Source organism: Protopterus annectens, chromosome 3.part1 (genome assembly GCF_019279795.1).
Source record: "Protopterus annectens isolate FY-2018-M chromosome 3.part1, PAN1.0, whole genome shotgun sequence".
NCBI lineage: Eukaryota > Metazoa > Chordata > Ceratodontiformes > Protopteridae > Protopterus > Protopterus annectens.
Window position 1 is genome coordinate 140,726,742 of NC_056732.1, and position 24,782 is coordinate 140,751,523.

The 24,782-nt window shown below is 41.7% G+C and overlaps 1 protein-coding gene across 1 annotated transcript in view; it reads right to left on the reverse strand.

The window, feature by feature from the left end:
- Window positions 1-24,782, reverse strand: part of ODAD2 (outer dynein arm docking complex subunit 2) — a 1,637,397-nt gene that overhangs the window by 637,262 nt on the left and 975,353 nt on the right. Inside the window, exon 11 of the mRNA XM_044066670.1 lies at window positions 13,052-13,261. Coding sequence (XP_043922605.1) covers window positions 13,052-13,261 — 210 coding nt within the window. The remainder of the gene's footprint in view (window positions 1-13,051; window positions 13,262-24,782) is intronic.

Here is a 24,782-nt window from a genome sequence, read left to right on the forward strand (position 1 = left end):
GAGAGGTTGCCAAGGTGAAAGGGGAGGGGAGGTGCTGAATAGGCAGATAGTCATGCTGACGGAGAGGACTATCCTTAGCTTTTTGAGTCTTTTCCTTCCTTTTTAGAAGCTCTTGCCACTGCCTAATATATTTTTGTTTGCCAACATCTTGTTGCTTAAAAGGCTTATTGAACAAGAAAGTTGAGGAAGAAAATAGATGTTTATTTCCTTTGTGAAAAAAATAAACAGGGTTGAAAAATTTGAGTCACTCCCCGCCCTTTCTTCACACCCCTGCCGCAAAAAGGACAAACAGAAACTCCTTATCTAAGGGAGAATTTAAAATGTTAGTTTTAACATCTTCATAAAGATTCAGAGAACAAACCAAGCAAGTCTTCTCCATACTGACTCAGAAGCAGCAGCTCTGTAGAGGAATCAGTAGTATCATAAGCATAATTCAAAATGTGTTTAGTCACTTGACGGACAAATGCAAGAGAGACATTCAAGGAATACTTACTTCAGAAGAGGGATGGTTAACTATTGACTTCTGCATGTTCTCAAAATATAACAGCAAAATCCTTAGCATTTGAGCTTGAAATTTTAAAATCATGAAAAATCAAAAATGTCTTCCCCAAAGTATCCATTGCATTCCTATCCTTGTCAGAAGCAGCATGTTTTGCATGAGCAGTTTTGGATAAAGAAATCACAGCTGGGTCAGCTTTAGGACTTGAAAGCAAATGCTTATGAGACTGATGTACCCTATATATCCTATCAGACTTCCAAGAAGCAGGATGTTGACCATTAGCCAAGCCAAATCTATAAGAAAAACATCCTCTAAAGCAGGTAACACAGGTGGAATAGATGCAGAATGTGGCATTTCCAGCTGTAACAAATCATAATACATTTCCTGTGCTATAGTCATTTCATCCGTCTTCTGCTGTGTACCCTCTTTCATCTTACATAAAATGTCTGAAAAGGACAAATCTTCAGGAGGGAAACCCAAAATCATACTTTCCTCAGATTCAAAATGTTCCAGACAATGCCCTGCATTAAAACATACTATTGCCTTAAAACCCCACAAGGGACCTCCATTCTGGTGATACATTTCTACTAAGCACTACTAAAGCAAATAATCAGGGGACTCACTATACTACGGTTATATCTCCAAACTTCCAAGCTATAAAATCCAGCAAACAATACCTTACCGAATCTTGGTTATGCTCATGTTCATCACCAGGCTGAAATATCTAGTGAAAACACAAACTTCTCATTGTTTATCACAAACTTTTTGTCTCCTCTACTTGAATCATTACACCCCTAACAACTTTCCCTCCTGAGCTTGAATTAATATATCCCTTGTCATCCCCCCAAACAACTTCTCATCTTGTTCTTTTTCTAACTGGCCCATTTACAGCACTACCCCTCTTATGCATCTCTTGTATACCTAAGTTAGAAACCTTCTCCATATACCAATTTGGAATAGACAGCCTAAACAGAAACAATCCTGTGCCATGCTTTCTCAGTCATATGCTATTACCACTATCCTCCAACACAATACCAATATCTTCTATCCCCTCCTACATAATTTTATGACTTACTTCAATATATGTTTCGAACTCTTTACAAACTTATACAATAATAAAATCTCCCTTCCTACATAATTTTATAACTAATTTCATTATGTATCTTGAACTCCTTGCAAACCTTCCTTTACTGAAATGAAAGAACACTAGACTTCATTACAATAATATTTCCCTTCTGTAGTATCAATCCATTTACTTCTGCAAGATTTTGCAGCTGGAACAACCATATACACCTATAATTGTTGATGTAAATACTTTACTGTATATACCGGTCTTGTAATTATGTTTGTTTCATGAGAAATGCAATTGTAATTATGTTTGTTTCATGAGAAATGTAACTGTTGTGTCTTAAATTCACTTGTTAACATAAATGTACTGTAGTGAAGCTTTTCTCCCCAGGCCTCCGCTGAGAATAGGCTCTGCACAATGGGACCTCCTCAGTCAACAAAGACAAATAAATAAATAAATACATAAAATTCATATTGTGAAGAATTAAATTCCTGTGTGACTCTGCCTAACCTTGCTCACCCTGTAATGCCTGCTTTTCTGACTGAATATCCTTCTCAAAAAGCAAGGGAATTCTTTTCCTTTTCTTGCTTGAGGAAAGAGAAGGCAAGAAAAAAGCATTAAGAAGTTCCTTAACAAATCCCAGTAAATCCTCTATGTCTATAGAAGCAGAAACAGAAACATGAAATTTCTCTCACTGTTTCCCTTTCCTGTGCATCTCCCTAAAAAAGACTGACTTTACATAGGCATACTAGTCCCAGCAACAGGTGTCCTACATCAGCTAAGTTAACAGCTTTTACCAGCACCTTCCCTAAGCTATACCTGGGCAGTTCTCCCTTGCCCACCAAAGGCATCCTCACAGACACAGAGGGCATGGACTATTCTGGGTCTTTGGTGGCTGCATATGCTACACCAAGAGTATCAAAGAGACAATGTGGTCTGAGGAGCAACAAAAGGTCAAAGCAGAGCCACTCACGAGCAGCTGAGGTTCAACAGGAGTCAGACTAACCCCAAATACCCCCTGACAACTGTTTTTTATTCTTCCAGACAGGGACAGGTGAAACCACAGAGACCAGGATTTGCTCCACTGGTAAGCCAAGAAAAAGACCTCAAAAAATGGATAGTGCAGCCTAGATGAGTTGGTACAATGTAGAGTACAGTACAAGTGGATCTGAGGTAAGTAAATCACTGACAGTCTCCAACACAAAGACACATAAATCATGAATAAAAAATCTCATTAAAAATATACTTTTTCCTCATAAAATGTTCACATAAACATTTCCACATTAACTCCCTTAGAAATGCAATGACGGTCCCAAAAATCAATACATTACCAAGCAAAAGAACATATATTTCAGTTAACAACATTTTCCTCAGAAAAATAAAATTAGTGGCAGGTTTTCCCCAACAGGGAATATATTTCACCAGCTCTGTAGGATTGCCAGACAACTGAAAGTTCCACAGGGCCCGCTGGAGGAGTGCTCTTTGCTGACAAAGCTCTGAAGTTTTTGCACCCAACATTTCTTATATGGAGCTCTGCTCGTGCCCTCAACAGCTGTAATGAGTGGAAGGCACCCTTAGCTTTAAAAGCTGGACAGCCCCCAGCAGTAATCTATGACTGAACATCTTACATTCATAATCTATTTATATTTCTGAGTTATAGCTATACAGTAAATTAAACCAGCTTTGTGGTTTCTACCTTCAGCCTAGCAGTACTGTTGTTATCTATATGGGACTGTGGATGCCGAATTACACAATATGAAAATTCAACAGAACTAACAGGCACTTTTTACATTTCACAAAGTCTAATGTTTTCTGATAAGCTTTACCTGAACTAAAAATAGAACCACTGCTTAGACATCACCAAGTCAAACTTATTATAAGAGTGGGCTAGCAGCTAGTAAGAAAACTAATTTCATGATTCTGCTGGACAATGTAGGAAACAAACAAAGATCCTGAGGTAAGAGTTGGGGACAAACTGGAAAACAGAATGGAAATAGGATTCATAGAGAAATTCAGGGAGAACTCTATAATAACAATAAGACAAGCCATTATGTCTCTTCAGTAGAGATGTTACATAGGTTCATAGGCAAGTATTAAAGCTATCTGCCCTTACAGACCACTTTAAGCCTAGCCAGTTTCTCTTTTGGTGCTTGAATTAGCCAATCCCATTTGATGTTTCACTGGCCTTACCTACTCCCAGCTGGATAATTATATATTACCCCTAATGAGAATAACTGGGATCATACCACAGATAATTTAAGGAGACTCTTGCATGGGATAAAGCATTTAGGAGCTGCCAATTTCCATTAGTAGTACATTAGGCAGTCCTGGGGAAAAGCTTCTGTTTCCATCTACAGATCCAAGTTGTGTTTGAATATGGGCAGGAAGGAGATTTGTTTTACATGGATGGGGATCATCTGTTCCAGAGCAATGGTATCCTCTGTGAGATACACAGGTCCCTCCAAACCTTTCTGTTGATGTTACAGAAGAGGTTTAGATCCCTAAACAGGGTATTTTTGATTTCATTTGACTTACTGACGTGTAGTAAATCCATCACTATTCGGTCAATTGATACCTTGTATGCCAGTCACAGTTCACATCAGTTTGCAGGATACTGCGTATAATGACAGGGCTTTGAGTCAGTCCATGTAGGACATATTGTTAAGGCCTTGTATTCTTTTAGTAAGGTATCTGTGTGGGTGTTCCAGTTATTGCATGTCTGGATAGATACACACCAAAAGGGGGAATAAAAGGAGGGCAATCACCTCTCTAGAGCTAGACACAATCTTTTTGTTTATAAGTTGTGCAATGTAGAAGGTCTTTTTTTTTTTTTTTTTTACAGCAATGGACACGTTGGTCGAAAGTTAGGTCGCTTTCCACATAAGCTCCCAAATCCTGAACAGCTGGGTCAAATCTTAGGGGCATATTGTCAGTTTGGTAGCTTCCCAGGGTAGATGACTTCCCAAAGGATACAATAATGCATTTGTAGGTATTTAGTTTCAGTCCATGATTTTGGCACTAGTTATTTATTTGGGACAGACCTTCCTGCAAGATGGCTTAGTCATTCATGAATTCAGTCCATGATTTTGGCATTAGTTATTTATTTGGGACAGACCTTCCTGCAGAATGGCTTAGTCATTCAGGGATTCATTGTCTGCTCCTAGCCTGCAGTCATCTGCAAATGTAGCTAGATCCCCTTGGCATTGGCTTTTACTTCAGAGAAGTAGATGCTAAACAGGAGAGGTCACAGGAAAGCACCCTGGGGGACTCCACTGGTAACTGGTGTTTTTTGTGTAAGTAACTTCCCCTATTTTGATTTTTGAATCCTATATGTGAGCCAGTTGGAAATCCAGTGGGTGACATAATGGTTTAATCCTAGTTTATTTAGCTTTCTACTATGCCTCATTGGGTTTTTTTTTAGCCAGATCAAAGTATATAGCATGTACCATTTTTCCTTCATCCATTGCTTTGGTGACCTTTTAAAAAAATCAAACAGGTTAAGTAAGCATGACATGCCCTTGACAAATCCAAACTGATAAGGGTCCAGTGTTTAAAGGCTCCCAGTGTGTTTATTGATTAGTTCCATGACAAGTCTATGCACTGCTTTGGATATGAGGCTGGTCAGAATTATGGGTCTGTAATTGCCTGGGTCTGTGGAAGGTCTGCCATTATGCACAGGAATGACCGTAACTGTTTTCCATTCACCTGCTACAAAAACCTGTATGAAGGAAGATGTTGAACATTGTCGTTAGTGGGGTAGCTAAACTGTGTTTCATGCTATTTAAGATGCATCCAGGGATATTGTCAGGACCCATCGATGTTGCATTTTTAGCTTTTGATAGTGCTTTTAGGACATGGTCTTGTGTGATAACTAGAGGTGAGGCAGTTTTAGCAATGTTTTGAAGGACAGGTAGAGAGGGGAGAAGGATAAAGTTAGAGCCGAATTTATCAGCCAGTACACTCACTATATCTTCAGCATCAGTGTAGATAACATTGCTCACAATCAGCTCAGCACATTACTGTGTCATGATGTTGAGATTACAAACTTAATGAAAAAAGGCCTTGTTATTTTCTTTGGCTTGGGTAGCTAATTTAGCCTGAAAAATGGCTTTAGTGGATATTATGAAGCTCCAGATTTGGTTGTTTATTTAAGTGATGATGGCACTATAATTCTGGAAATCACTGTTCTTACTTTTGATCAAAATTCTCTTCATTTTATTGTAATGCTTGTTGATAATATGGTTCTACCTTGTGGGTTTGTTTCTGGAGTTTGTCTTGTGCTTTTTCCTACAGGGTACAGCTGCATCTATGTAGGAGGCGAGGTCTCATGCATAGTCATTAGGAAGATGGTGCCCAACCCTCTTTTGGGAAAATCCCTTGTGTTTTGGGTTTGGGGTTTACCCTCCTGCCAGTTTCTCATATGTTCTTCTTTGCTATTAGGCTTAATTCTCTGCTTTTGTCCTTTGAAAGGAGTAGAGGTTTTGAAAGGGAAGAATATGGGGACCTAAAAAAAATCCCAGAAACTCCCTGAAATAATTTACCACTGTCATCCCATTCTTTGAGTACATGATATTTGTGATGCAAATCCATCTGAAAAGTTTTGGTTACATACCAAAACAAATCTCCGCAACACAGTAACTGATGCAGGAGCTCTGGAAAGAATATCAGCAAACTAATTCACACTCTTTAAGGCATGGTAAGAAACTTGAGACAAGTTAGACATAATCTGACTCACATAAGACTATCTTCAGGGTCAGGAAAGAAGACATTTTTTCCAAGCTTTTACCACACCTCAGAATGAACTTCCCCATATAGCCCTGGCAGTTCAGAATTCTGAAGGCCAACATGGCAGAAGAAAAAGTCTCTTACCTTGTCTGTCCAACCACCTCCATTCCTTACCTCCAGGAACTGGGTTTGAGGAGGCAATGAGCTTTTTCACTGCTTGAGTCATAGGAGTGATTGCAGCAGGATCAGCTGTAAGATGAAGATAGGCAAATGTATTTGCATGTGAAACTGCATACAATGTATCTGTTTTTTGGGAACTGACGAGACATCATCAGGAGGATTACAGGAAATTTTAATAAATCCTCCAAAGCAGGCAAAATAGGAGGAACAGGTACAGAAATAGGGATTATTGCTTCAAGTAAATCATACTATCTGCCTAGATCTGTCACAACATGTGTCTGTTTCTAAGCAAATACATCCTTCAGTCTAGAGACCATCTCCGAAAAGGAGAAAGCTTCCATTGGTACAACTTCTGGCTCACTATCCATAGAGTCATTGAAATTGGGCTACAGAATTATGGGGTTAGTAAACTCGGTCTTTCTCAACGCCATATTCATTAGAAAGTTCATCCTCTTCCTTAGAAAGAGGAGCACCAGTATTAGAAGAAGGTGTATACACTCAGAGTTGACTGACTGTAATAAACTCCTTGCTTGGGTAATAACTTCATTATTACAGGCAGGAACCATTTCTTCATTTTCAATATAATTACCATTCTTTTTCTTTGTTCCAGGTCCATCCAAAAGAGGTGAATAACTAGGGGATAGCATTTCATGCTGAACAAGAGGTCTCGTACCTAGAAATGTCTGAGGTAAGATGTCTCTTACATCAGACCCCTCTAGAAGTAACTCCCATACCCAAACTGGAGTTCTCCCTTGCCAAAGCAGGACAGTAGAACAGCCACAAAGGATGCGTCTAACACTTGGTCCATAGTGGTAGACAAGGCTACAGCAGACGGAATCAAGGAAAAAGATTGGCGGCTCTCAGCAACTGGCAATGGCCACTGTAAGATCACCCACCATTGGCTGAGGCACAGAAATAGTCTGCATGGCAGGGATGTACTCCTTCAACTGTTCATACACAAGAAGGACCAGCAGGACAAGGATAAGTAAACATGTTGTACCCAGGGAAAAAGCCTGTTTGCCAGTGAGCTACACCTGAGGGGATTTGTTGGAAGGTAACTTGTCACTAGTAATCATAAATAGCACATAACCCTTCCAGTCCAATCAAATTTGTCCACAATCAAGTAATGCAGCACACTAGAATTCCCTGCCAAAAGATTTACAGAATTAAATTAGTTGCCCTATAAAATCTCATACAACCCAAGCAAACCACATATAAGCAGAAGCATTGACATATAATCCCATTACTCCCCCAATAAAAATACTTTCTGACTCTCCAAAAACACTTTAAAAACAAGAAGTCCACTTCAATCTAACCCTGGGGGAGAAACTGACAGCCAAATCCTAGAAAGCAATCCCTAGAGTGACATTAACAGTAATCGAGAACATCTACTGACATGCCTGAAAAAACGGTACTCAAAGTGACATACAGATATTTACCACAAAAACAGTAAAAATACTTAAAAAATATTCAAAATATAATTATATAGGTTGAAGGAATCCACAAAAGGGATGTCATCTGTCTCAATAAAATGCCTTGGCCAACTACTGCACTACAGAAGTCTCAGAGATATAGCTGCACAAGATGAGAAGAAGGTACTAAACATTTTTAGTCACTCTGGTTGCTTTTATACCTCCCGACAAAAGGGATTAGCCTACAGAGAACCAGAGTGACTGTGTAGAAAGGGTAGAACTTTAGGAAGCAGGCTATGTGCTGTATTCTTGGCAGGATACAACCCATAGGCTACTGTAGCAGTGGGAATGATGAAGGTTAAATAATTATTTAAATATTAAAAAGTGTACTAAATAAATTAAATAAGTATTAAAGAAACACAGAAATACAAATAAATATTTTTTTAAATAATAAACAAATAATGGGTGATCATAATACTGAAGTGGAAGTGCACTTCAAGAAAAAAAGATTCCCATGCATAGATTTGGACCAGCAACATTACTTACTAGCAGCAACACTAAGAACCACTATGCCAGAAAGCAATTTGCATAAATTGCCTGCAATTTCCTACTTTACTCTACATTGAGCAGCTCTACAAATTTAACACTGATTTTTGTTATTGTACAGAGTCGCTGATGAGGGCGTTCAATGTTCTGTTTATATTATCAAACAGAATAAAGAGTTGCACTTCAACCTAAAGTTAGGAAACAGGTTTATGAGTCAAAAAGAATAGCACATAACAGAACATTTGTTCTTACTATTTCTAATATTTCTGATGTGCTCTTGGAACCCAGATTTAAAGTTTATTTTAGTTTTACCAGTATAGATAAGGTTTGCAGGGTCACATCAGACTACACACCTTTATTTATTTTTGCTTATTATTTAAGACAGTATGAGGTTCTCCCATTCGATTCTCGGCTGGGCTTGGGAGTGCCTTCATGTGTGGAGTCTGCATGTCCTCCCCGCGGTTGGGTAGCGTTCGAAAGACATGTGTGCGTAAATGGGCATGCCTTCGTTGAAGGTTGAGTGTCGAGCTGGTACCTCGGCGTTTCATAAAAATCTACTGCCAATCATTAGCGGTCTGGAGTTTTGCTGTGGTGACCCCTTACCGCGAAAGGCCGAAAGACAAACAACAACATTCAAGACAGTATGATTGAGCTTTTAGGCCCTTTTCAGTGGAGGCCCTGGGAAAGAGCTCAAATGATTAAATAAATGCAGTAATAGATTACACAATAAACAACTATGAAGGAAACAAAAATGAAGATTAAACTTGTCTAGTAATGAAAGCAGTATATATACAAGCACAGAGGAAAAATGTATTTACATGAACAATTTCTTCTCCTTCTGCTCAGTGTATCACATTCATCATTCTCTTTCGGCTTTTCCCGTTAGGGGTCGCCACAGCGGATCATCTCTTTCCATTTCTTCCTATCCTCTGCATCTTGCTCTGTCACACCAACCGCCTGCATGTCCTCTCTCACCACGTCCATAAACCTTATCTTAGGCCTTCCTCTATTCCTCTTACCTGGCAGCTCCATCCTTAGCATCTTTTTCCCAATATACCCATCATCCCTCCTCAGCACATGTCCAAACCAACGCAATCTCGTCTCTCTTGCTTTGTCTCCAAACTGTCCAACATGAGTTGACCCTCTAATATACCGATTCCTAATCCTATCCATCCTATTCACACCGATTGCAAATCTTAACATCTTTAACTCTGCCACATCCAGCTCTGACTCCTGCCTTTTTGTCAATGCCACTGTCTCCAACCCATATAACATAGCTGGTCTCACTACACTCTTGTAGACCTTCCCTTTCACTCTTACGGATACCCGTCTGTCACAAATCACTCCTGACACTCTTCTCCACCCATTCCACCCTGCCTGTACTCTCTTCTTCACCTCTCTTCCACATTCACCATTACACTGAACTGTTGATCCCAAGTACTTAAACTCGTCCACCTTTACCAACTCTACTCCCTGCATCCTCACCACTCCTCTACCCTCCCTCTCATTTACACACATATATTCTGTCTTAGCCCTGCTGACCCTCATTCCTCTGCTCTCTAGAGCATATCTCCACCTCTCCAGAGTCTCCTCAACCTGATTCCTACTCTCACTACAGATCACAATGTCATCTGCAAACATCATAGTCCACGGGCCTCCTGTCTGATCTCATCTGTCAACCTGTCCATCACCACTGCAAATAAGAAAGGACTCAGAGCTGATCCTTGATGTAATCCCACCTCCACCTTAAACGGATCTGTCACTCCCACTGCAGTCCTCACCACTGTCACACTACCCTCGTACATATCCTGTACCACTCTTACGTACTTCTCTGCCACTCCCGACTTCCTCATACAATACCACAACTCTTCTCTAGGCACCCTGTCATATGCTTTCTCCAAGTCTACAAAGACGCAATGCAACTCCTTCTGACCTTCTCTGTATTTCTCCATCAACACTCTCAGAGCAAACATTGCATCTGTAGTGCTCTTTCCTGGCATGAAACCATACTGCTGATCACTAATCATCACCTCCCTTCTTAACCTTGCTTCCACTACTCTTTCCCATAACTTCAAGCTGTGACTAATCAGTTTTATCCCTCTGTAGTTACTGCAGCTCTGCACATCACCCTTATTCTTAAAGATAGGTACCAAAACACTTTTTCTCCACTCCTCAGGCATCCTCTGACTTTCCAAAATTTCATTAAACAATCTAGTTAGAAATTCCACTGCCATTTCTCCTAAGCACCTCCATGCTTCCATTGGTATGTCATCTGGGCCAACAGCCTTTCCATTCTTCATCCTCTTCATAGCTGCCCTTACTTCCTCCTTGCTAATCTGTTTCACTTCCTGATTCACTATCCCCACTTCATCCAACCTTCTCTCTCTCTCATTCTCTTCATTCATCAGCCTCTCAAAATACTCTTTCCATCTACTCAACACACTCTCCTCTCTTGTGAGTACCTTTCCCTCACTATCCTTTATCACCCTTACATGCTGCACATCTTTCCCAGCTCTGTCCCTCTGTCTAGCTAATCGGTACAGGTCCTTTTCTCCCTCTTTAGTGTCCAATCTCTCGTACAACTCTCCATATGCCCTATCCTTAGCTTTTGCCACCTCTCTCTTTGCCATGCGCCTCATCTCCTTATACTCATGTCTACTTTCTTCATCTCTTTGACAATCCCACTTCTTCTTCGCCAGCCTCTTCCTCTGTATACTCTCCTGTACCTCCTCATTCCACCACCAGGTCTCCTTGTCCTCCTTCCTCTGTCCAGATGTCACACCAAGCACCTTTCTAGCAGTCACCCTTACTAGTTCTGCTGTAGTTACCCAGCTATTCGGTAACTCTCCACTGCCTCCCAGTGCCTGTCTTAACTCTTCCCTAAACTCCACTTCACAATCACCCTTTTTAACTTCCACCATTTAATCCTTGGCACAGCTTTCACATTCCTCCTCCTCTTCTTGATCACCAACGTCATTCTACATACCACTAATCTATGCTGCTTAACTACACTTTCACCTGCCACCACTTTACAGTCTCCAATCTCCTTAAGACTGGCCCTCCTACATAGTATATAATCAACTTGTGAGCATCTTCCTCCACTCTTGTCGTCACCCTATGCTCCACCCTCTTCTTAAAATACGTATTCACCACAGCCATGTCCATCCTTTTCGCAAAATCCACAATCATCTGACCTTCTGCATTCCTCTCCTTAACACCATACCTACCCATCACTTCCTCATCCCCTCTATTCACTTCACCAACATGCCCATTAAAGTCCGCTCCAATCACTAGTCTCTCACCCTTGGGTACACTCACCACAACTTCATCCAACTCACTCCAAAATTTCTCTTTCTCTTCCATCGCACACCCAACTTGAGGAGCATATGCACTAACAACATTCATCATTACACCATCAATTTCGAGCTTCATAAACATCACTCGGTCAGACACTCTCTTCACGTCTAAAACACTCTTGGCATATTGTTCCTTTAGTATAACCCCTACCCCATTTCTCCTGCCATCCACACCATGATAAAACAATTTGAACCCGTTTCCTAAACACCTGGCCTTACTTCCCTTCCATCTGGTCTCTTGCACACACAATATATCAACCTTCCTTCTCTCCATCATATCAGCTAGCTCTCTTCCTATACCAGTCATACTGCCAACATTCAAAGTTCCTACCCTCACTGCTACACTCCTAACCTTCCTCCTATCTTCCTGCCTTTGGGCACGCCTTCGCCCTCCTCTTCTCCTTCGTATGTATCACATTAAAAGTACTAAAAATAGTGGCCTGTTGTACAAAAATAAAAACCATTAATAACATTAATTTTATTAATCAAAAAGGGACAAACACTGCACCTAGTAGAAGGGAAAGTGCCAACAGAGGGAGTACAGAATGGTCCCTGGTTATATTAGGTACTTTAAAGTAACTTTTTAACCAGTATGTTACAATGTTCTCTCTCTCTCTCTCTCTCTCTCAAAGGAACATGAGGGAAATCTTGCTACTAAATTAGAGAATTTCTGATCTTTCAAGTGAACACACTAATATTTACAAATAACCTGACCTAAAGTATTTGAAAAAGTATTATATACCATGACATAAAATACTTCGCTAATACTTTCATTATTACTTCCCATATAGTGTTTAAACTTTTACATGGGTTGTTCCATCATAAGAATTAATCACTAATTTGTGTACATTTACAATAGGTACACAAAACATCTTCTGGATTGCAACATCTGCTTAAAAACATATAAATCATATGTTCACCCTTGACTAAAAATCAGTCACAAACAATCTACAAATGAATGCAGACTTGGCACAATGCTGTGCACTATATGTAAACTATTTTAGAACATGTGGGTTAATGTTAATGTACTAGCTTACTACTGAGAAAACTACATACTACGACTGCAATTTGTTTGTTACATATGCTCTTAATTTAGATAAGCAAGGTTTTATATATAGCATATTTTCATAATATAGATCACAAAAGTACTTACAGATATTTAAATTTATTGGAAAAACTATAATTAGAAATATAAGCAACCAAAACAGTTTGCATCATTGTTGTAAAACAAGTACAAGACTTATTAAACCAGTTATGTGCTAACCAGTCGCTTGATTCCTCCATGTTGCCGAACAGTTCTTCGTGCACGTCTAAACTTTGCTACATTTGCAATAGTCTCAGCAGCCAAACACTTCAAATCCTTATCTGGGGAGTCTAATATTTTAACCATAGTCTGCAAACCTCCAAGGTCGGCAATGGCACGTCTGATTTGTGAATTTCGACTAATTTCTTTCAAGATCTTTAAGGAACCAATCTAAATACAAGTAAAACACAAAAAATGTAAACATTAGTAAATTATGTAAAAATATATTACAAAAATGCAAAATAACTTTATTAAAACAAGGGTTTCTGAGCAGTGCACTACAAAAAAAGTCATCAAACAATAAGCACATATGGCATCTATTCTTTTTTAATGATCAAAGATTGTACTGCTTTATCAGATAAAACAACCTCTAGATACTGCCATGTCCTATGATTTGCTATCAGTACTCGTGTATCTATGTGCATGTGAAGCTTACCTGTGGTTTCACTTTGTAACCTCCATTACAATAGGATTTCGGGTCTCATACTTTTTAATAAAAGAATGATTCACATAGGATTACTTACACAGAAAGATATTGACAGAAAATAAGTTGTCTGTTGAGTCCATTCAGGAGCTGTTGGTAGCAGCATCCCTTCCAGCTGGCTCTTCTCCAGTCTTATCAATCCCAAACATTTTTATTTTGTTTCTTTTCCACACAGCTAGCTATCATCTGCCATTGGATCCTCTTTGCGGTTGCTAGGTCTGTTGGACCAACATTAGCCTCCCCCCCAGGCTCAACCAGACCCCAATCTGGGGCCATTGAGTAGGCTGAGGATGGTACTCTAGCATCATACTGCTGTCACGCTGTAACTCCTGCCCTCTCATCACAGTCTTGTTAGGTCTAGGACTGCTGCCTTCAAGAGGTGCATGTGCAACCTCCCAGTTAAGTAGCTCACTGCTCATGTAGCACAGAGCTGATCAGGCTAATACTCTATATTGAGCCTAGGTTGTCTCCTTTTGTCCAGGATCGAAGAGTCAACCTCGGCCATTCACTCCCATCCTCCCCTTATGGCCCCTCATTGCCCATGCCACTAACTGAAAAAGGGCCACCTGGGATGCAGTAAGGATTTTATCCCTCTGCACCATGGAGCTGCATTCCCAAGCATTCTTAAACTACTTATTTGATATATAGTATTCCCCTGCCAGTGTCAATGGTTTCAGGACTTCATATCTCTGTAAAACAATATTTCCTGTTGTCTGTCTTGAAACAACACTGTCTGAGAGATCAGTTGACCTAGCTAAAGTGACCAAGCTATTAGAACACCTAATCTCCAGTCTATACCTAACCTAAAGACACATAACAATAACAATTACAAATAAAGGTGGGGGTATAGAGAAAAATGGATGACAGCTATTCAAAAGGATGCAATTAGTGCAGCTCAGGAGATCATGCTCCACAATCAATGGAGGGAGATAAGAAGTTATGTACCTACCATAACGTTCCATGTTAGTTGTCTTCTCTCGCCTTTTTTCTTGCTGGATGGGTTCGGAGCCGATCCTCGGCTCCGACTCGGCACTTGCTAAGCTCGGGAGCTAATTTTACCAGCTCGAGGCAACCCTATATCCCATGATGCAAGGCGTGACTACCCCAGATCTCATTTGGTAGCTATAGAAAAAACCCTGCCAGTAACCTTCTTCCCAGAAAGGAAGAAGAGGAACTAAATGTGGAAAGAAACCAAGAAAGGTAATCACTAGATACTAGTGACACTTCCTACTGGGGCCCATAGAAGGAATGGATCGTACCCAGAGAAGAGTACAACTTCAAGGTCTGTCCAGGCTAGGGGGAAGGAGGGAGAGACGCAAGAAAGAAGGCGAGAGAAGACAACTAACATGGAACGTTATGGTAGGTACATAACTTCTTAATGTTAAGTTGTCAAACTCGCCTTCATTCTTGCTGGATGGGACCGCGTCCCTAGCACCTCTATCCTGGGTGGCTCAATGGAGCAGACTCTTGAGAACTGTGGAACCAAACCTAGCCCTGTCTCTGGAGGCCAAGTCCAATTTGTAATGAGAGACAAAGGTGTGAGGAGTGGGCCAAGTGGCTGCCGCACAAATGGTGTCAATAGGTAGCCTATCCTGAAAAGCTGTAGAAGTGGATAGGCGTCTGGTAGAATGTGCATTTGGTTTCAAGGGCAGTTGCTTGCCCCTAAGGAGATAAACATGAGAAATGGTAGAAGACCGCCATCTGGATAAGGTCACCTTGGAGACCAGCAGACCCTTCCTGTTTTCTGCATAAGAAAGAAACATTTGATCAGATTTTCTGAATTGTTTAGTTCTGTCCAAGTAATATCTGACTTGGCGATGGACATCCAAACAGTGAAGTTTCTGTTCCGCTTTGTCAGAATAATTAGGGAAAAAACTGGCAAATCAATAAATTGGTTAATATTCGTCTGGGAAGCAACCTTGGGCAAAAAAGATGGATTAGTTCTTAAAGATACTCTATCTTTGTGGAAAACCAAGTATGGGGGACGGACACAGAGAGCATGAAGTTCAGACACCCTCCTGGCTGAAGTAACAGCCACCAGAAAAATTGTCTTCCAGGAAAGAAATTTTAATGAGCATGTAGCAGCCGGTTCAAAGGGGGATAGAATCAAGGATGCCAGCATTAAATTCAGGTCCCATTGCGGAGGGGGATCTTTGATTGGAGGTTTCAGGAGAAAGATCCCTCTAAGAAAGGCTTTGCAAAGCTTGTGAGACATTATGTTTTGATCCACTAAGCCAACATGAAAATTTGAGATTGCTGCCAGCTGGACCTTAACTGTAGAGGAAGAAGAACCCGACTGAAAAATCTCAGCTAGGAAGTCCAAGACTGACTGCACTGGAGCAGTAAAGGGATCTATGTCCCTAGACTTTGCCCAGAAGGAAAAACGCTGCCATTTGCTAGCATAAATCCTTCTGGTAGAGGACTTTAGAGAAGCTACTATGATATCTGGCACAGGATTAAAAATCATAGGGAGCCTGGCTAAGGAAGGAAGTGGAGCAACCAAGCAATGAGGTTGAGAGAATGAATGGCCTGGTGCAGATGACCCGAATGGTGGATCAGAAGATCTGGAACTGGATCCAGATGCCAAGGCTGAACCAAGAGATGATGATGTAGGGACAGAAACCAAATTTGTTGAGGCCAGTAAGGGGCAATGAGAATCAACTTGGCTCTCAAGACGGTAGCTTTCTGAATCACTTGAGGTATCAGCAGGAATGGAGGAAAGGCATAAAGAAGTCCCCGAGGCCAATCCTGGGTTAGAGCGTCTCTGGGGGGATGGCCTGGTAGTGGAAAGAGGGAGAAGAAGTCTGGGCATTTGCTGTTTTGGGGTGTAGCAAAAAGGTCGCAGGAAGGGATGCCCCACTTCTGAAAAATCTCGTCCACTACTGATTGTTTGAGAGACCACTCGTGTGGCATGAGAATAGCTCTGCTCAGTCTGTCCACTAAGAGGTTGGATTTCCCGGGGATATGCGTTGCTATCAGAAACCGATGAGAGGAGATTGCCCATTGCCAAAGTCTGAGAGCTTCTCGACACAGTGGATAGGACCTGGTCCCGCCCTGTTTGTTGAAATACCAGACTACGGACATGTTGTCCGTCTGAACTGCAATAGTCCCTAAAGGAAGAAAGTCGCTGAGGGCTTGCAACGTTAAAAGCACTGCTCTCATCTCTAGGACATTTATGTGCAGATGGTATTCTATGGGTTGCCAAGTCCCATGGACCATCCTGCCCTGATAATGCCCCCCCCACCCGATCAGAGAGGCATCCAAAGTGACTGTGGCAACTGGGACTGGAGGAACAAATAGTCGGCCCTGATGGAGTTGCGGAGAAGACATCCACCAGGTTAGGTGACTCTTGCATGATTGCGTCATGAAGATCTCGTGGTGCATGGGGAGCTGCTGGAAGGACCACTGGGTGAACAACATCCACTGCAGAAGACACATGTGGAAGCGAGCTAAAGGAAGCAGTACGATGGCCGCAGCCATAAGACCTAGCACCTTCAGGACAAATCTGGCCCTGATCTTTTTGCTGAGTAGTATGATCCGAACATACTTTTGGATGTCCAGAATTCTTTGGTTTGTGAGTCTTGCTGACATCCCGACAGTGTTTAATTCTGCACCTATAAAGGTAATAGATTGGCAAGGCGACAGTGAAGATTTTTCGAAGTTTATAGAAATCCCCAGTTGGTTGCAGGTGTGAAGAGTGTAGTCTCTGGCCTTGAAAAGTTGATGCCTGGTGGTGGCAGAGAGGAGTCAGTCATCTAGATATGGAAACACCTGGAATCCTTGACGTCTCAGGTGAGCCGTGACCACTGCCATACATTTGGTAAACACTCTGGGGGCTGTAGTGAGACCAAAGGGGAGGGCTCTGAATTGAAAATGACTGGTCCCCAGCCGAAAGGGGAGAAACCTTCTGGAGCGCCTGTGAATTTTTATGTGATAGTACGCATCCTGAAGGTCTACTGAGCACATCCAGTTGTCCTTGCCCAAAAAGGGTAGAATGGACTGAAGCGTGACCATCTGGAACCTTGCCTTTTTGACAAACTTGTTTAGTTTGCTGAGGTCTAAAATTGATCTCCAATCTCCCGTCTTTTTGGGAACCAAAAAGAATCTTGAGTAGATTCCGGATCCTACTTGGTCTGCTGGCACTAGTTGGATGGCTTTTTTTGCTAGGAGCTTTGATACCTCCAGTTTTGCCAACTCCCTTAGACCAGGTGAAACGTCTGGGAGGGATTGATGAGGAACAGGATATCTCACGAAAGGGATATTGTAACCCTCGGATATGATCGACTGTACCCATTTGTCTTGAGAAAGGGAATGCCAGGCTGTTGGGTACAGCGACAATCTTCCCCCGACTGCCTCCAAGGGTGGACAGTCGGGCAACACCTCAGGGGTGCTAGAAGGGTTTATCAGAGAGAGGCTCTCTGTTACCCTGGTTCTGCGGACCCCCTCTGCCCCTGGGGCGGCGTCTATTGTTATTACCCCCTCTGCTTCTGGGGGTAAACTGACGACGTGCGTCCGGCATGACTCCCTGAGATTTACGGAAACACATTTTCCCTCCCTTCTGACCTTGGGGATAGGGTCTTGAAGGGGTGGAGAAATGGACTCCTACGGCAGAAAGAGTCTTGCCGTCTTGCTCACACCTGGTCAATGTGTCCTTCACCTGAGGTCCGAACAAAGCCGAACCATGAAGGGAGTATTAGTGAAGGATGCCTTAAAGGGGTCTGCGAAATTACAAAGCCGCATCCAGGACTGACGCCTAAGTGCCACTCCTGTACCTGCGGCTCTACTCGCCCCATCGGCTGCATAAGAAATGAGCCACATGGAGGAGTTAGTTATAGAATTTAGGATTCAGAGCTGTGAGGCAATCTTTTCTTGAGCCCCAGCAGCTGACGGATCCTGAACTACCTCACCTAGTTCCTTGAGAATATCTCTCTGAAGCCGGGTAAAGTGACAGAGATAGTTCAGCGAGCGCATAGCAAAGGTCACTGAAGAAAACATCCGCCACTGCACCTATCCATGGTCCTAGAGTCCTTGTTAGGAGGATGGACAGGTACAGAAGGATCGGCAAGTTCCTTCTTGGTGGCAGCCGCCACCACCATGGCATCAACTGGGACACCCTTGGTGAGAAACTGTTTGTCTGAGGGGGCCGTGATGAATTTAGAAGGCCTCCTGGGGACTGGTTCCACAGAATCCTGGGCCGCCCATGCCTTTCGAGCCACCACTTCCATGAGTGGGTCGAAAGGCGGAGACACCCAGGAGGTGGAGGGTCAAGATCCAAAAGCCTCCAGGTATACCGACTCATCCTCGGAGGGGTTAATGGAAGGCCAGTTCCCCCTCTGCTTAAGGAGTTCCAGGATGTCTGAAAATGAGACATCCTCAGAGGGGGACCGTCGGTATCTGATGTCGTAGACTCGGGGGAGTCAGTGTGCTTCCTCTTGCACGTCCTCTTATGCGGGGGTTCTCCCGAAGGATCAGGAGAAACCTCAGAAGAGGAAGTTCTTCCCAATGGGGAAACCTGGGGCGATGGATCTCTAGGTCCGGGAGCAAGAGAATGAGAAGAGACATCGACAGGCACCGAAGAGGGAGGAGCTAATAGAATTGATCGTTGACTCAGCTCCGGGGCTAGAACACTCCTCATCACCTCAAAGGCTCCCCTTCCAGGGAGGCCAGAAGACTCCCGCTCCGAAGAAACAGGAATCCCCGGTCCCGCCAAAAGAGAAGGCTCCGAGGCCGATGTCGGTGCCGAGTTCACCAATGCCGAAGCCCCAAGAGGGAGAGCGGGGTCGGACAAGGGTCTGATACCACTTGCCCCCTCGGAGCCGACAAAGGAGACCCGACGACCGGATCCCTCCAAGGAAGGTCTCATGGAGAAGATCGGAGTCGAAGACGACGGAGCCGACAGGGGAGGTATCGGCTCCGGCACACCCACGGTCAACGTTCTGAGAAGCTCCGGCTCCGATCTCTGAAGGAGAGTCAGAGGAGGAATTTCAGGGGGATGAGGGATAGCGGTCGTCTGCTGAGACGGGCTATGGAGCATCTGGGCCAGTGCCTGTGATTTCAGCAGTCTACTTACCACCCTCTCCAAGTCATGGTCTGACAGCCTGGAAGACCTTGAAGATCGGCTCCGATGGCTCTGCTCCGAAAGCAGAGGTGATCCCGGAGCCGAGTGAATCGATGCCAGAGAAGGATACTGAGATCTCTTCTTGGAAGGAGCCATTGGAGCCGAAGACCCTTCGGTTCCAGTTGGAGCCGACAGCTTATCGGCACCAGTCCTGGTCAAAGATACGTCGGCTCCGGCCGGAGCCGACATTGACATCGGTGCAAGTGTATCGGAGCCGCACCACCTCAGAGATAGAAAGATCGGCTCCAGCCAGAGCTGATCTCGACTCTGAAGGAGTCGGAGCCACAGCCGAAGGCTTAGGAACCACAGCCTGGGCTTTAGGTGGCTTAGAGGGCTTTCCCGACCCAGTCTTGGTCGGGGAGCCCTCTGGCTTCAACAAGCCACGTAGGATTAATTTGTTCCTACGTTCCTGCAGGACTCTCTGGCTGAAGGAGTGACAAATAGCACAGGAGTCCTGCAGGTGTAGAGGCCCCAGGCATTACACACAAGAAGTGTGACCGTCTGTCAGAGACATTTTCTGACAGCACGAGTTACACTTCTTGAAGCCTGAGACCTTTACTTCTTTGGACATGGTATGCCCACCCAAAAAACACACACACACACCAGTCACACAGTTAGTTAATAAAAAGGGAAAAAATTGAATAACACACCCACACTTCCTGACAGAAAAATAATGGAAGGGAGGCTTAAGGCCTGAGGGTGGAAAAAAAAACTATCCCTATAAAAAGGAGAAAGGGTATATAGGGTAAGATAGGTAGGTATTAGTTAACTTTAACTATTAAGTGAAAGAAATAGGAAAAATGAAAATTTTTCTGACTGACTTTAGTATAATACTACTAAGACTTTACCTGAGCTGGTAAAAGGAGACCTCTTCGCGAAGCGGCAAATGAGATCTGGGGTAGTCACACCTTGCATCATGGGATATAGGGTTGCTTCGAGCTGGTAAAATTAGCTCTCGAGCTTAGCAAGTGCCGAGTCGGAGCCGAGGATCAGCTCCGAACCCATCCAGCAAGAATGAAGGCGAGTTTGACAACTTAACATTGAGATTTAAGGGGAGAGTATGAGAGTAGGGTATTGTGGTTAAAGAAAGCAGAACTCAAGGACTGAAAATTCTGAGATGGATGGTGTCATACCAGAGCCAGACCTGATAAAACACAAGTTGAAGCCAGATGGAAAAGACATCATCAGATCATATTTTACCACCAACAAATTTAAAAATGTACCATATTTAATTGTATTAATATGTATGAGCATTTATCTTTTGAGGCAATATCAAATCATACATGAGAAGGACAGCCTACTATAACTGACTTTAAGGTGATATATGCTTGTGGACTGGCAGAGTGCTGTGAGCTTAATCCCATGTTTTAGGAGTTGTAAGCCCCCCCCCTTACACAGCTATTCCATGTGGTGCTTAGTGTGATTTTTATTTTTATTAACTGAAAGACTGAAAGAATGCTCATGGAGTTTCACATTCAGTAAAAAGTAATGAACATTTAAGTGTCTTTTCAGCTCTTAAATCATAAAGTATAGTAGCCTCCATGAGAAAGACAAAGCAACTGAGTAACAGGATCATTTACCTTGTCAGTACCCACTCTTATGATGTAGCCTCCCTTCCTAAGAAGGGCAAAGTAGGTCAGTCCTAGGTGGGTTTCCAGCCAGTCATCAATGGTTAAGCTGAAGGATGTTAGGGTGTTACTTGGTTTAACTTACAGAAGACGTCTGTTTCAGAGTTGGAGCAGATGTTACGTAATACATTTGTATCTCCATCAAGTTTTATTTATGCGTTGCTGGAGGTTGAAGTCCTTAGTTCTCTATTAGTGAACTTATTTGACTTGCAGAGACACAGAATATCAAGGAGGACAGGGTTTCTAATGGAGTGAAATGCAAGGCATAGATCATTCCACAACAGCCTTTAAAAAATGAATAAAGGGATAGCTCACTGACTTTAGGCCAATAATCATCTTAATCAGAGACTTCTAGGCCCATTACAGTTGCTTAATATGTCTAGAATCGTACATTCAAAAGGAAGCATTTTGCTCAATTATTAGTCTAATTAGGGATGCATACATAGGGATGAAAACTTCTTGACCTATGATATGCCTTTAGATATTAGTTGTGCTAAATAGAAGCATTTTCTGACTACTGTTGCTATATGATTGTCAAAGAACAAGGATCATCAAACCCATGTTCCAAAGTCCAGGGCTACATTATACTTTTGAAGTGGAGTATTGACTATACTGTACAGTGAACACAGCAAACACAATATCCACAACGGACCACCATGGAGCTAAAATCCTTTTAATAAAACAACTTGAAATCCATAAAAACAAAAGAAAAATAAGTTGCAGCTTCAGCACAGAAAATGGATATGCGCTTTTAGCTTAATAGCCTTCTTCAGATCCACAGTTTGTTCTGCTTCAGCAAATTGTTTAAGCAAGACAATTAACCAATCAGAAGTTTCAGAATGGGATAACTCCTTCTTTCTGACTATTCAGTACTTGTTAATAGGGATGCGGCTCTTTAGCAAAGGTTTTATTGGAAGTACTGCATTCAAACCGAGCTTTTGATCAGCCTGAAAGTCCGCTATCCATTTAACTTCGTTGATCTCTGTTTTATTGTGCATATCACCTTCTCTTATATTTTCTTGAACTATTAATTTCCCATTATAAAGGCATTTTTTGTAACAGGTAGTTCCTATTTGGAATCTTATATTGTCATCAGGGAACATGGAGGGTAATCTGTAGCAGCTTATAAATTGATAGTTTGTCTTTTTCCGGGTAAGCTGGAGTCCAATGAGTTGAATCTGATTGGTCTCTGGGGTTCTAAAATCTCTGGATACAACTTGACTCTAGGCTACCAGTAATATGAATTCACAGAACAGGAGCAAATTACTCTCTCATTTTAAGTAATTAAAACACCCTTCTCTGATGTCTGAACAGATTGAAGAATGGAGTCAAAACAGGTCAAATCTTATTCCAGCTTCACCCGAGATGCACAGCTCACAGCACTCCAGCCAAAAGTCTTATCTGTATTAATGAGTTTTATTAGTCACCATTAAGTGATCATGTCATTCCATATGAAGTAAAAGGAGCTTCCTAGCATTATTTGTTTTAGGGTGTGAAATGCTTGTAGATTATGACTACATTTTGGATTGATATGTCAAACATTTTTTAATCTGTCAAGATTGAGATGGAACTGGGGTTCCTGTAATAAGAGTCGATCTCATAAAAGTGAACCATCTGTATACTGAAACACCCTGGACGTTAACAGGCTGCAAGCAGCTATGTGCCTCATTGTACCTTCAAGTGAACTGTCAGCCTTGGGAGATGACAGTTAATCAAAATGCATATAAATGTGGACAGTAATTCAATGTTCTTGCACATTGTCACCTATTTGTTGTTGAAATGGCTTTGAAATTGTTTTTCAACATTTGATTCTATGTTTAAAAATATGCTGAAAACATGAATTGATGCCAATAAAAAATTACACAATAATACTTTGTGTGTTCAAAATGAAGTGTCTTCCTTTTATGGGTCTAATGAAAGATGTGTTAGCAATGATTAAGAACAGATGGGCACAGCAATACAGAATGTTTAGAGGGGAATTAAAAAAAAACAAGTATTTGTTAAACGAGACTTATTGGGGTGGATCCCCTGGCTCTAAATACTCAGGTAGGCAGTCTCCTGAATAGTAAATCATATATTTGGTGGATACATTTTTGTCTTTCTGTCTGAAAGAAACAAATCTGAGCAGCTCTTGTACTGGTAAAAACTGTGTCATGGTCTGTCAGTCTTAGTTTGGGATTTTGGAAGCCTTTATTTGAAAATGAACGCAATAATGTGAAAGGTAGATTGGTTGGAAAACCCAGTGAAAAACAACTAGTCTTTGCATACCTCAACTAATTATGATCTTTTATTTCCTGGCTTCAACTTAGAGAAGAGGAATGGCTTTCTTGTTGTTATGCAGGGTTTCTCTCAAAGTTATGACTCATTTATCCAAATGTAGCATTCAACGGAATTTAGGTGAAAATATGTTTCACTGTGGCAGGAGTATAATACCCTCCACACATAAGGACATTTTATTGGAACTAATTAAGTTTCATTAAAAAATATTCTAACAGTGAGAGATTAGAATTTGGCATGAATTATACACAGAAATTTTGAGTGATATTTAAATACACAGAGAATTTCAGGGTCTTTGTCTTTTCCAATAACACTCAAGACCTGCAAAAACTACAAGCACTGTTGGTGATCCCCTGCTGGATGAGAAAAGTAAATCAATTTTTTTTTGTCTGTGAGATGCTTAAACCAACAGAGCTGCTTTCTGTTTTACCTGCTCCATTTTGCTTTCTGTTTTATGAAAAATGGTCGGCCTGGTGTTTTTGTTCTATGTGGCAGATAGATACTTAAATTACCTACACTGTACATTTCACTTTTTTTCTATTGGTTAATTTGTTTCTTGCGTGACACTTAAATAAACCCAGAATTTCTTGGTCTTTATCTTTTCTGATAAGACTCTAGACCTACAAAAAAATAGAAACACTCTTGGTGACACTCTGCTAGTTATTTTTCCCCTGCACCCTCCTATCCTCGATTTGCTTTTTAAACTTGGTGATTTTAAACTGCCAGCCATTACTGTAAATTGAGCTTTATAAGCTACTCCCTTTCTACACTGCTGTTTATATCCTGAATTATTTGCCTTTCCTTGTGCTTATTTCGTAAACCACAAAAATAGAGAGCAACAAAAACAAAAACAAAAAAAAAAAACATAAGAAAAGTCAGTAAATTCAGAAATCCAATAAAAGCTTTATTTACAGTTTACAGACTTTAGCACCTCTGCTATACAGCCTTCAAGGAGTAAAACAATGTAAGCGAGCAGCACTTTAAATACCATTACAAAAAGGAAACACTTAAAAAATTACACTATTAAATATTCAGATTAGAAATTTCCAATTACATTCTGTATTAAGTCCACAAGGGATTAAAGTGCCATACTTTAAAATAAAAACAGATCCTTTGTATAAAAGTTTGTTTTTTACATCTGTATTATCATAGTTGTCAAAAAGCACTTATTCTAAAACTGTCCAC